This window comes from Aptenodytes forsteri, unplaced genomic scaffold (genome assembly GCF_000699145.1).
Source record: "Aptenodytes forsteri isolate BGI_AS27 unplaced genomic scaffold, ASM69914v1 Scaffold35, whole genome shotgun sequence".
In the NCBI taxonomy this organism is placed as follows: Eukaryota; Metazoa; Chordata; class Aves; order Sphenisciformes; family Spheniscidae; genus Aptenodytes; species Aptenodytes forsteri.
Window position 1 is genome coordinate 2,593,971 of NW_008795334.1, and position 14,061 is coordinate 2,608,031.

The following is a 14,061-nucleotide window of genomic DNA, read 5'->3' on the forward strand; positions in this document are numbered from 1 at the left end:
TAAGTGAGGAGCATCTGAAGATGCACACTCTATCTGAGGGTTATGTGGGACTTGCTTAAAGTGAGCCTTCACCACACAGCTCTTAAATGCTTTCTGTGTCCTTTTGAGATAGCGTTGTCTTCTACAAATCTTTCATCACGTCTTCCTAAAGGAAAGATGATGTGGAATCTCTAGCCAAGAGTTGGTTAGCTAACGATCTACAGTTCCTAAGCTGATGCTCATAGTGTTTCCTTTCAACCTAACAGGTCAAAGCAGCTTTTACACGTGCCTACAACAAGGAGGCACATCTGACTCCATATTCACTTAGTTCTGTCAAGACATCTAAAAGGCAGTCAGGATCTGCAGTGACCTTAGACCTGAATGAAGACTTGAATGTGGAAGAGATCCAGTCTGATGAGGATGAGCAAGATACTGTTGAAAGTGATGCAATGATTAAGGTGACTTAGTTTCCTCAGTGTTAAACTACCACACTAAACTGTTATCCTCTTAAGTTACCTTTCTGGGACTTGTAACGTCATCTGAATTTAAAAAAAAAAAAAAAAATCCATTGTCTGTGCTTGAATGTTGGACCAAAGTGAGACATCACTGTAAACTCATGAATACTGCATCCAATTCCAAAACTTAGTAACGTTTTAGGTGCCATTGGTAAGGAGCAGCCACAGGCCTTTGCTTGTGGTTCTCACAGATGGCAATTCCAGTAATACCCTTTGTACGTATCACTAAACCGGGGAACTGTGGTCAGCCCTTAAGACTGAACATGGTAGATGCTTACTCTCCACAGCGTTTAAAAACTTAATACATGAAAGGGGAGGGGAAGAGAAGAGATGGCTTTTCCTTTTAACACTGATTGCATTTGGGCTTATGCTTCTGTCAGGTTGCAGTTGGATTTTAAACTGTCTGTATATTCTGTTTGTAGCAAAAAAAGGCGAAGTCTTCTAAGCTGCCAAAAAGAGAGAAAAATGAAGAAACAACAAAAAAAGAGGGGAAAAGAAAAGAGAAAACAAGACATTAAACAATAAAATCTTGCTCTGGATGCAGCTTTGCTTATGTAACTTCTGGCAGGAATGTGAAACGGATCCAGTGATGGAGCTGGGAAGGTAGAACCAGTGCATTGAAAATGCTCCTCTTATAGAGGTGATGTAGCTACTGTACTCTCTCACTATGCAGTGCCGTACTTACTCTTAATGTGCTACAACGTTACAAGCTATAAATATCCTTGTACAACAAACACTGGGGTGCATGAACATGTGATGCTTAGTTACCTGGCATTTACGCGAAGTCTTCCTAGGACTCCACTCTTCTATTTTTATTTTTTTTTAAATAAATCCCCTGATACTATGTGGTGAACTCTTGTAAATAGTACACAATGCACCCCCCCAAAAACCCTGAATTGCATATTTGTACATTATAGAAATTAAGCAGTGTATAAAATTACAATAAAGTCTTCCACGGGAGTCTTTTAAAATTTTGGTTAAGTTCATGGAGTGTTCTGTCCCTCTCCCTCTCTTTTCTTGCAGGGTTTTCTGGCTTTCCTGCATGTATGGGATGTGGTTATTCTTTTCCTACAACTTCCCTTTTGCTCAGTTAAAGACACAGAAAAGCAGTAAGGGATTTAGTTCCAAAACTTGAGGAGCCTGTGCTTATGAGTTGTATCTTTAATGAAAACCAGAAAGGAATACTTAAAGAGTAAGAAATGGGTAATAGAGAATAGTCATAAAAGTTCAGAACTGATGGTGAAAAGAGAACGCTAGGGTTGGTTTGTGGTTTGTTGTTGTTTTTTTTTTTTTTTTTTTGCCACTCGCTTAACACAGAATGGCCCTTGGTTTGTCTTTGGTGCAGATAAAATGCAAACTCTGCTTGGTAAGAATAATTATCAATCAGTTTTATTACTATAATAAATCAAAGTACAAAATTTATCAAAAGCTAAGTATTTACAGGCTATCACAAAATAGAAATGACACAGTTGTTATTAAATCCTAGTGGGGAAAAGATGGGTAATGTAGCGATAGAGCTTTCCTTGCTGCTTGCCAGACAACACATGCAGTTCTGAAAATAAACAGAGGCAGTTAGTCATGTCTCAAGCTATAAAGACTGTGATAGCAAACTACAACGTTTTCTCAGACTGGAAAAAAAAAAAATTAACAAAAATAAGGTTATTGTGGTATATATAATTTTATAATATCACTTGTACATTACTTTGACCTATAGGTCAAAGTTTTCACATAACTTATCTGCACTAGTAAATCTGCCTTCAAATGTCAAAATTACCGAGGAGCTTTGTTAACTCATTTTCAGTTACCATTCCCCTAACAAAACCGAAGTCTTGGATCTAAGTGGGTGGTATAGACAGAGCAGCGGTCTCGCTCTTTGAAATATGAGTATTTCAAGCCAATACTATGCTGCTGTTATCCTGTGATATATTCTGTTAAACACAGAAGTTAAGATCATGTAACCTGCATTTTAGATCTGCTCTTTCCAGTTAGCGTATCTCTCTCTTCCTACACTTAAATAGCTGTTGGTAGATCTGTAGAAGGATTTGATGATGCCGAGATCTTCAAGCTGTTCTCTGTGCTACTAAAGCATAACTGGCGTTCAGGAACATATTCCAAACCAGAACACGTTGCAGAGGATAATGTGATCATAGAGGTAAAACTGGTTTAAAGCCTCACAACTGGAATGATTTAACCACCATGTTACTTGCAGTAGCAAAACCTACTGGTGTTTGCATGCCTGAGGGCAAATGGGTGACACAGCTGTGCCTTAGTTATCTGAGGCATACACCCAGCCTGTAAGTTAGATTCTTGAACATTATTTCCCTTGCTGGGAAAAACTCCCTGTGTCCTCCAGAATGAGCCCTGTTAAGTAAAAAAAAAAAAATGCAGGCTCTAGCACATACCTGAATTTATTGGTCCTCATCTTCTGGTTTGAGGTACTGTGTGCAATCGTTTATTTTCTTAAGATGAACAATGTTAATCCTTTCAGAACACATTGGACATGTGTTTTCAGTCTGTAACATGCTGTTTTAAAAGAAGGGTGACTGGTCAAATGATAACTAACATTTTCAAAGGAACAGCTGGGCCTGAGGCAGAAAGCATAGAGCGACGTTCTGACCTATGCTGTGTAACAAATACAGGCCAGAGCAACAGCTGCTTCTGTCTAGGCGGAGCAAAGGTTGGTTGGTTTGTTTTTTGCCGTTTGAGAACTAACATCACAACAGGAATGCTGCTGCTGCTGTTCGCACAGACACGAGGAAAATTTGGCAATTAAAACATAGACAAAAGAGCTTGGGCTGTAACATGAAGTTTTTACTGCCTCACAGTTCCTGACATCTGAACAGAGCTATCCAGTCCCATTCTTGGACAGACGATTACTGGGGACTTACTGGGGACGAGATTATTGCTGCCTTAGTACCCGCTAATGTGGGTGTTTTGTTTTGGTGACTGCTTGCTGTGCTGATGTTCACAGAACTTACACAAGCCCCCCATCCATCTTCATTGCTCCTATTGTTGGAGCCCTGCATCTCTGGCCGAGTTCTTTCTTTATCGTAGTTTTTGGTCGACTTTGAAGCGATGTTCTGTGAGTATGTTAGATGAAACTACCAAGTAAGGGGGATTCCTCTTCCTCTCTCCCCCTGCAGCTGTTACATGTTTTTTAGTACCACATGAAACACTTTGCTAAAATACAAACCACCCTCCCCCTACCACATGAAACACTTTGCTAAAATACAAACAATACTGGAATCCTGCAACAGAAAAAAAATACCAACTTACTTCTTGAATTCTGAATAGAGGGCAGGAAAGTCACAGTGTGGGCAGACTGTCCAGTCATCTCGTACCATATGTCGACCCTGCACGCAAAAGCCACAAGTAATTAAATGGCATGTGCTGTCCTAGTACACCGGGCATTTACTTTTGTACCTATTATTGTGAAAAAGTCTCGGCAACTGCGTTCTAGAGATCTTGAGGAATTAAAAACCCAAAACTGTAATGGTGTTACTGTAGTTTGATTACTGTATAAATTCTGTAACTAGAAAAGGAGCTCCCTGTGAGATGCAGTGCTTTCATTATAATTTGCATTCCTCTTTTGAAAAAAGAAATCTAAGAATTACAACTTTTAAAACTCTTTCAGTTTGGCAATTCTAGAATGTTATCTGTAGGTCTGTGTCTAGAGCTGTACGCAGATCTACTGGGATTTCTGGTGTGGCATGTGACATGCAAAAAATGCCCCCAAAGCCACATCACCTGAGCCCAGGAGGTCGCATTCAATGCTGTCAAGTTTGTGAGCGTACTGCCAGGCACTCGCCTCTTTACACAGAAGTGATTTCCTCTGTTTTGGTATGGTTTACTAATTTGCTTTTGATAGAAAGAATTCATATGTACCTTTTCAATACTATAAAAATGCAACAGCGCCTTGAACTATATTGAGAGATTTATGCTCTAATATGATATGCAACAGCAGACTGTTTTGACACCGACTCTCATAAGATATTTGAAAACGCTGCATTCAAAATGATGTTACAAATACCTGTGATGTAAATGAACTATAACCAAGACGGAGCCTAAATAAATAATGTGAAATATACATGAGTATGTACATTATGTTTGGCTCGTAAAGCTCTATTTAAAAGCCTTGGTTTTCTTCCTTAAGATAACACTTCTACAAGGTACCAGTCGTCTTACTCTGCTCCACCAATAGAGGAAAAAAATAGATAATTGCTAGTAATATTTTTTTGTAAGATTTAATTCTTTAGTTTTAATAAAGAATGTTAACTCTGACATTTGATTCCTGCTCAAGTAAATTTTGATTTTTCTGTAATTCTAGCATGACTAATCACTTGAACCTAATAAAAATAAAGCGTTAGTTGTACTGTAGCTAACCTCAGTATAAAGATTTTGTACTGATGCTGGTAACAGTGGGCTGCGTGGCTCTTCCACTGGGAAATGTACCCCATCCATACCCTTTCAGTACACTCTAAAGTATCCTGAAACAAAAATGTTAGAGTTCCTCATTTCTGTAAGGATCAGTAATGTAAGAAATGCTGAGGTCACTGGCTGAACTATTACTTAACCTTAGAGTGCCTAAAAGTTCTGTAACATGCTGGGCGTTCTCCAATAACAGATTTTTGAAGAGTGGTGTTTTTTTTTTTTTATTTGAAGTCTTGGCAGCCTGGAGTTTCGGGGAGGAGAGCTGTGCCCTCCACAAGCTCCTGCACATGGAAGAAGAAAGGGGGACCTCTCTCTCTACCATTATTGCTCTGAGCACTGGAGCAGCTGAGCAAAGGGTTGGGCTGGGAAGGCACCAGCTCCAGCCGCACAATCCTGCCTGTGTTCTCCCAAGTGCACCAACTGCACCGAACACGTGTCTGCTGGGTGTTCAGGGGGGTCCTGGTGCACGCCCTGCCTTCTCAGGAAGCTGAAGTCTTCCAGAACCACTTCATGATTTTACTGTCGCCCTTAAGTGCCTGCAACTTGTAGGTGGCAACTAAGGCCGCTCTATGATAGTTAAGACAGACAACAAGAATGGCTTTTACTGTTTTGGTAACAGCTTGGAAAAAAACCCAGCAGACTCACCCACAAAAACATCTAGCTTGAATCTACTAGCAAACCAAAGATGTTCAGATGAACTTATTTTTAGAAGGAAAGAAAAGCTTTGTGTTCATTCTCACACTGCAGACACCACCACAGACACTCACAGTCGCAATACAGTACGGGAGATTGTTCTTGCAGCCAGGACACAAGAGCTCGCACTCTGGGAGCTGGAATGCACAATAGGGACAGGCTGTTGTCGGCTCCTCTGCCTCTGTTGTGTCTGGACGTCTAGAAGTAAGATACAAATGTGAATAAAAACCTCAAGGGCTCTGAACTTCAACAAAGATGTTTTACAATGCCTTTGATATTTAGCAAGTGGTTTTCCTTATTTGCATGGCTTCCAGTTGCTATTTTATATTCTACCAGATAATTCCTTTTAACTATCGACCAAGCTTCATCATAATTATGTAAACTCAGAAACAGGTTATTTTCCAATCTAATTTGAAACAATACAACCTTTTTTAAAGCTATAACAGATCATAACACTGAAATCTTTCCAAATTCATAGTCTATATGTATAGAATATAAAGTTGTGGTTTCTCTATTTCAGCATTTTTCTGTGACAGGAGCGGCCACAAAGAATTGAAGTAACAAGATGCAAAACCGGCATCCAGATAGGACCGTACAGCTTGTAACTCTGCCTTTCACAGGCTTGTTTTCATCCAGGTGTCTCAGGATGATGGTCCTGACCCAGGCATCACAGCACCTGGGCTGGGGGGAGGGGGCGGGAGGAGGCCTTTTTTCAGATTTCTTACGTGACCTTAACGTTTAATCTTCTGTGGAACATTTACAGATGAAGAGCTTCGATTCACTTTTAGCATATTTTCCAATGAAGAGGATACAGCTTTTCTAATGTTTAACCTAGTAACCTTGGAGACAACTAGATGCCTTCCTTAGTTACCTTGATGCTTTGCAGCAAGCCTAATTTCTCATTTTATTAGCCTGGGCATGTTTGTTTCCCTCGCAATGGCCTGTTCCTTTGTCTCCACTTAAGAAATCTGAGGTATGGATAAACATGATAGATTAGGAATGCATCAACATGGCTTTTAACATTGATGTCATATTTTAGAAGCTTACCGGAATGTTCTAGAAATATTAACAAGCAGGCAATAGGGAAGCACTTTGCATGACTTTAAAAAAAATGGTTAAAAGATACTAAACAGCACGGTTCTCACAGTACACATCTGTGGTAACCTACTGCTGTGCTGCATGCTCATAAAATATAAGTGAAAATAATGTGATGACACAGGGGGGAAGCCAAAGCAAGGCCCATTGGAAAAAAGTTTCCACATACAAGATGGTGGACACTGAACTGCTGTTGCTTAGGAACAAGGTCTATACATGCTATGAAAACATCAGCTCACTTTAAAAACAGTCAAAGAAAATCAAGTAGGCTGGAACAGAGACTCATTCTGCTACTGCATAAATCCATGGGTTGCCCGCGTCTTAAAGACTGTGTGTAGTTTTGGTCCTGCCTCCTCCAAAAAGGTTGTAAAAGAGTGTCGGAGAAAGGCCATAAGGATCAGTATCCATAAAGGAATAGCTATGTAAGGTGAGACACTTCAGTAAAAACAGTCAAAGAAAATCAAGTAGGCTGGAACAGAGACTCATTCTGCTACTGCATAAATCCATGGGTTGCCCGCGTCTTAAAGACTGTGTGTAGTTTTGGTCCTGCCTCCTCCAAAAAGGTTGTAAAAGAGTGTCGGAGAAAGGCCATAAGGATCAGTATCCATAAAGGAATAGCTATGTAAGGTGAGACACTTCAGGTCCTGAAAAAATATGACTGATAGAGGGGAAATGGAAAAAAATAAGAGGTCTATGAAATCGTAAGTGACACAGAAAAGGCTAGATCTCTCCCAGGAGGAAAACTACGAGGCATCACATTAAACCAGCTAGGGACCAGTCTTGATACAATGGAACTTCTTGTCACAGGAGTCATCTGTTGCTAAAAATTGACGTGGCTTCAAGGAGAGAGATTGGATGAGCTCATGGAGAGCTTAGAGACTTAATAAATACCTAAAACACTCATAGGGGCTCAGCAAGTCCCCGAGCCTCAAAATGGTTACAGCCTAGTAGAATAAATAAGAAAAGCATTACATATGCTTGCCCTGCTCTTATATGCTCACCTACGCTTCCTCCTCTGGCAGAAAATACAGGCTAGGATCTGTCAAAACAGAACTTCAGATAAGGAAGAAAATGTCAAGAATTGAATTAATCTATTTTATTTGCCCTTCCATTCTTTTTTATTTTAGCCATTTACTCAGTAGTCTAAATCACAGAAGAGCATACTGCTGATGCTGTAGTAGCTAACAGTTTACATGTACATTCCTAACTAGAGAACAACTAAAGCTGTATGGCTGCACTTAGGTCTGTATGGACAAGACGGAAAATGTTACTGCCAGTTAGGAAGCATTTTACATGCAGATTGCATTTAAGGTTTATCGCACCCAAGGGAACAGAAGGGCCTTTATTTTTCAGAGAAGGGGGGAAATAGTTCTTAGCCTTCCAAATTTGAGACAGTGAAATTATATGAAAACAGGATAACGCCCATAGGCTTTATGAGCAAAAATAACATTACAAATAAAGCCTTGATATTGTGTACATTTGAAAGTACAGATTAACACTGCTCACCTGACCATTGCTTCAATTTTCTTTTTGTATTTAAGATCTATTTTATTACGATACTCAGGTCTCATCAACATAGCAGCAAAACTGAAGGCTGAGTTCTTCAATCCTGCTCTATGACACTCGATTACAGCTGAAGTCAAAATTGGCACAATGTCTGTAAGAGAATGAAACAATGATGTCAAATATTTATTCACAAATATTAACGTTGAAAGCCTTTGAGCTAATATGGCTAAAAAGGTACCGATGAAAAATGACAGTATTTTTCTTCTTCCTCATGGTACACAGTTGCACAATTTGTGCAATTCCTGTAACCATATACAAGAAAATCATGGTTTCGCCTCTCACTGCCTTGCATTTCTGAAGCGCAGCATGGCAGCAGGAATGTTTTGATTCTAGCCATTTCTCCCAAATCTGGTCTGCACTGTCTAAAGTCTACATTTTAGTCTATATTTTCCAGGTACCCAAGAAGTATTTTCAAAAGAAGACTGATTAAAATTTTGTGATAAAGGCACAGAACCAATCAGTTCATTACATACGATCCTGAGACTTTGTGTGTGGTTCAGGCAGCTCAGTACTGCAGTTACGGTGGGTGAGGACAGATTAAACGGCTGGTGAGGAACCCATCCTGGAGGCCATGTATCAAAGAGCTGTGCTGCGGAGGACGGCAGAGCACACCATGTATTTACACTTTGTCGTGTGCACCATCGAATCACAGGAAGAGAATGTACCTTCTAATGAAATGATTAATGAATTGTCCTGTAGAGCACAGCATGCTCTTCTATGCTGTCAGCACTTACGTGATGGGAACTTGCTGATGTTGTTGGCTACACGTATAAGCATTCGTGCTCCCTTCATGTGATCACCACGTTTCACGTGAGTCTGGAACACAACAAACATATCAAATTAACTGCAGCCTTTAGAGAGCAATTCCTGCAGCCTGCTCTTGGCGTTCATCCTTCTGGGAGCTGCACCGCTCTTTCACGAAACTAGGCAGAGGTGTATTATGCGCTAGAGAAAGGACCAGAGACTCTATAGAGGCTCTTTCCCAGAACAGTCTTTCTGGCCTTCAGCCCACTGTTTGCCTGCTCTTGCCTCACTGGTGGTAGAGAGGAAGGCCAGAAGCTGGCCGTAGGCTGGATGGATATCCTGATGGGCCGTGGGTTAACTACTAGAAATCATTTGAGTCCCCCTGCTTAATTTCATTCACAGAAAAGCAGCGATCTGCTTATGCATAGTAATTAATAATTGTACTAGCAGCATAACATATTGGTAAGTATGAATGCAAAAGAAATACAGGAGGCCAGATGTAGGTTTTTAATTATTCAGCATTTAAAAAAGAATATGCTAATCCAAGAGGCAGAAACAACCAAAAGGTATGGATTGTCCTTGTTAGCATGCACTTGGCTTCTCTGATACAACTTATATGACAAAGTAATTTATGTATACAGAGCATCCATATGTACAGTTCAATAAATCAGAGACTGTGCAATTTATGCATAGATGCAGTTTCTTAATTCATTACCTTCACTAAAATATAGCTGTGTAGAATCATAAGGGTTGTAGCCATCTCAGAAGGAATTTTAATCTTCTGGGTCTTTAACTCTGAATACATACTGAAAAGAACATCATGTGCATTTCGGTAGTTTCCTTAAAAACAAACAACACTGAATAATAAATTTAATTTTTCATAACAATTTCTTTACTAATGACATATACGGAAGCTGAACAGGAAGTTATGTTGATTCTCAGAGCAAAACATTTGCATGACAATTTCTTTGGAAAGTCACAAGCAGTTGCTTGTCACAGTATCCTAAACAGTATCAGCCAGGGAGTTAAATAAGAAAAAAAAATTACACTGGGAGAAGTCACCTAAACAGTAACAAAATACATATGTGGATGACAATTTCATATAATGAAACTTTCAAAATGGAAGATGCTGTATCCAATACATTGCTCCCACAATAAAGAGGAGAAAAGGTATTTTTAGAGCATTTAGAGATGTCACCTCTTTTTGTTCTTCAGTGTCAGACATTCGAAAGCTGTTGTTTAAGTGTTAATTTAACATACTTTTACTTTATCATTTGCTTTGGCAACTCCTTGCCTCTGCAACCAAACCAACCCAAAACCTTTCAGAGAGATAATTAAAATTTGGATGTTAATTCACTAGATTATACTGCTTCAAGGTTACTATCAAGGATTGTCCAGAAACCACAGGATTTCATTAAATTATCAGTGTAGCTGAAAACAACCAGTGCTTAGTATGGTTAGTCTACTCTTAGCTAGTTGTTCGTTCTTGCTTTGTTTTTTTGGTTTTGGGTTTTTTTTTCATTATTAGAGTATAAGGAAGTCATACTCTTTGCAGTTGGAGGCATTTAGAGGAAATTTCAGATTCAGTTATTTCAGCAAAGTTTTTTCCTCTCTCTCTCTCTTTCTCTATCAGCAAATGTATTTACTCTATAGAGCAATTTGTTATATGTTGTTACACGCTACAATTGAATCAACCCATGGAATTTGTGTGAGGCAGCTAAATATCACTCCAGAAATAGCTGCTGGAAAACAACACTAAATTTTCATGCTGTGTTACTGACTCTCAGTATAATAGGATCAGTCTTAAAATCATGTGATTACATAAAAAAACAACTTAAAAGAAAATTGCACATAAAATGGCATACCCAAAGGCAAATACCAAACGGTTTGACTTTTAAGGAAAGAATAAACTATACTGGTGTAAACTTCAGACTCAAACTCACAGAAATCTCCTGAAGGAAGAGGGGGACAATCTAAAACTGTGCCTCTGCGGAGGAAACAGTTACTACAAGATCGGTGATTTTAATGAGAAAAATATTGTGCTTATTATTACACTGTTGCAGAACACATCTATACTATTAGGGAATGTGAAATACAGCATGGGATACTGCATTTTAGATATAAGTTTTCAGATTCAGAGAAGCTAGTAAATATTTAAACCCTTGAGCCTTCACATTTCCTGCTTACATAATTAGCACAAATGCCTTATTCACTGCTACGATGAATTGGGAGATCATGCTTGCCAAGGGTTTAAGAGTTTTTCCACTCCTTAGGCCAATGCTGAGGAGCAGTCCATAAATACTAATTTGCCTGGGCTGTTCCCGAGGCTGCTATTTTTCCTTTATAGATATTTTTCTTAACTTGAAATGAAAAGCAAGCAGTGTTATGGTAGGGCCGTTGCCATGGCTACAGAGGAGCACGAATAATGGAGGCGATGATAGCTATTTTGCTTCTAGCCCTGTCCCTTCTTATTACTTTTTTCTATTTCTGATTTCAGCTGCCTATTACAGGGGAAAACAAGGCTTCAGTAAGCAGGTGTCTGATCCTTCAACAGAAATCATCTCCTGTGCACATCTCCCACTGAAAAACATCACGTGCAAAGACTAAAGGATCAGTATCGAAGTCGGAAACTGCATGTAGAAACTGCAATTCTAAGATCTGTGATATACAGAAAAGTAAAGTTGCAGGAAATCTTAATCACTGTGTTTACTTGAATGTAATAAGGAATGCAGGTATTTTCCACAATTTTCTTTTTTCCAATATTTAATATACAGGTATGAGTCCCAACTTTTTCACAAAGTCTACTTCAGATTCAAACTTAAACTTGAATATAATTAAAAGCACTGATACATGTCTTTTCTAAGTATATAAATAACGGTACCCTAAGTGCTGCAAGGATGTAGCGTCCAAGATGCTGTCATATCCGAGAAAACAGACTTACCTGAACACTGCTCCTCTCTGGCAATTATTATAGCAGTTCTGGCAGCTTCTCTGTATTGCTTTAGTGCCATGTATAAGCGGAATAGGTACTTGGCATCCTTAATTAAATCACACAAAAGCAATTAATACTAACTGAATACGTACTGCTGTATTCCCTTTCTTTCCCTGCCCATCCCACCACCACACTCTTCAAAGAAAGCGGACAAGCTGGCTTGTTTCATGAAGAGCTCTTCGTACCAACATGCTTTAGCTATGCTACGTTCCCCTGTAAGTTTTGGCCCTTAGGACAGTCAGATAAACACCCACGTTGAGGACCCTGACTGAGTTGTGGCAGTTAGTTGCCAAGCCCTGTTAACATGGGCACAGAAAGCCGCAGACCGTTAGGCACCTAGAGAGTTGTACAGGTGGAAACCCAACAACTTCAGACGTGTAGGCATTTATGGCGTCAGAAAAGAACCAAAGGACTCCTTTCAGAAATCGAAATCTTGCTAGAAATGCTTAAAGCGTGTTACAGATCTAGATGCAAACATTGCTTAGTGTGGATAAGGATGACAAAACCTGGCCATTAAAGAGTGTACTGTTCTGGGACCTGATGGTAGACATCCAAGACAGCTAAAAGAATTGAAAATTAAGGGGACAATCAGCTAACAAAATGCATAAGATTTATAATTTGCTATACTACATACTGTTGATATATTACAGAATTCAAGAATGGCAAAGGTAGCAGAGAGTTCACCCAAGAACTGGCAATCCAACAGCTTAATTCAACATCAAGAAAATTAGTGAAATAATTTTAAAACAAAACTTTAAAAAACAAGATGGTAGTATTGAAGAAAACAAACATGAGTTCTAGTTTTTTAAGTGTACTCAAATTTCTAGCAGACTAGTTAAAAAAAAAAATCAACAAGAGAAAAAAGAGAACTGGTCTTTCATAAGGATTTTGAGAAAATTCTCAAAAGAGGTCATTCCTAAAAATACAGCTAAAATACAAAATATGAAATAAAATGACCTTGCTTATGATGAAAAGGAACTATTAAGTGTGAAAAAACCTGGGCTAGGGCCACTCTTCTATATCTTTAGCAGTGATTTCTAAAATGGAATCAATAAAAAGTAAAGTCTGTAGACAACAATTTATCTTTGAACTAGTAAATCAAGTAAAAATTAAGCTGAAATATTGTCTATAATGGTATGGTTCCAACTTAAATATAGACAAATCAGGAAAATCACTGGTAGCTTTATAGACAGCTTAGTAAAAAACCCAAACCAACTAATTCTGCAATATTATTAATAAAAAACAAACACTGACCATGTGTATTTTATGTTAAAATGGAATAAAAGTTTCTTTAAAAAAAAACTGTATTAATCAGTGTTGTGCTGTTCTCTGGAATACTGTGTGGGTTTTGTATGCAAGTCTCAAAAACATAGCAAAAAAAAGCAGAAATTAAAAGGAAGAGAAATATGAAAGATATAAAGACATTTCCTTATAAAGAAGATGACTGCAAAGATTAACTCCCTACTTGAGAGGCAAGAAACAACCAGATGAAAAATCACAGAAATAAAAGCAAGAGAGAAAGACTGGCATACAGAAAGAAAAAAGGCGAGTCAAATTCTTAAGTTGCAATATAATGAAAAACATTAAGTGACCTAAAGTAATTACTTTTAAACTAACGATGGAGCAGAATTTTAAGTAACACATGATCAAAAGGTCAAACTTCATATGAACCATAATTTAACAATAATGAAATAGTTATCTGAATAATAAAGTAACCGCAACTACTTATATCAGTGGATATTATTAACTGCCTTAAAAAGGAAAATTGCTATTCCTTGAGTGGGGTAAAACAAAAATCATTATGAATGGTAGGTTATGATGTAATTCTTCCCAGCCTCTGACACCTCCTAATGACCACAGAGGGCCGTTCCACTGATGATAGCAGAAGGCTGCACTTCTTCCCCATCCAGGCTGCTTTTCCCTTTTCTCTAGCAGGAGAAGGATCCTGTCCCAGCACGGACCAGTGGTCTTATAAGGTATTTGCCATGTCCCTAATTATATTTTACTTAAATAATATATTTAAATGACTTATATGGCTGCCATATG

General features: G+C 38.6%; 2 protein-coding genes across 2 annotated transcripts in view; one reads left to right on the forward strand and one right to left on the reverse strand.

The window, feature by feature from the left end:
• The window catches only part of RFC1 (replication factor C subunit 1), a 39,256-nt gene extending 36,398 nt beyond the window's left edge, over nucleotides 1-2,858 (forward strand). The window contains exons 24-25 of the mRNA XM_009280172.2: nucleotides 246-437; nucleotides 917-2,858. Coding sequence (XP_009278447.1) covers nucleotides 246-437; nucleotides 917-1,012 — 288 coding nt within the window. The 3' untranslated portion in view covers nucleotides 1,013-2,858. The remainder of the gene's footprint in view (nucleotides 1-245; nucleotides 438-916) is intronic.
• A 27-nt stretch (nucleotides 2,859-2,885) lies between these two features.
• WDR19 (WD repeat domain 19) overlaps nucleotides 2,886-14,061 on the reverse strand; it is a 47,480-nt gene continuing 36,304 nt past the window's right edge. The window contains exons 29-35 of the mRNA XM_019472308.1: nucleotides 11,965-12,061; nucleotides 9,739-9,863; nucleotides 9,014-9,095; nucleotides 8,220-8,370; nucleotides 5,693-5,816; nucleotides 3,771-3,847; nucleotides 2,886-3,017 (exon numbers count right to left, since the gene is read on the reverse strand). Of these exons, the coding sequence (XP_019327853.1) occupies nucleotides 2,903-3,017; nucleotides 3,771-3,847; nucleotides 5,693-5,816; nucleotides 8,220-8,370; nucleotides 9,014-9,095; nucleotides 9,739-9,863; nucleotides 11,965-12,061 (771 nt within the window). The 3' untranslated portion in view covers nucleotides 2,886-2,902. The remainder of the gene's footprint in view (nucleotides 3,018-3,770; nucleotides 3,848-5,692; nucleotides 5,817-8,219; nucleotides 8,371-9,013; nucleotides 9,096-9,738; nucleotides 9,864-11,964; nucleotides 12,062-14,061) is intronic.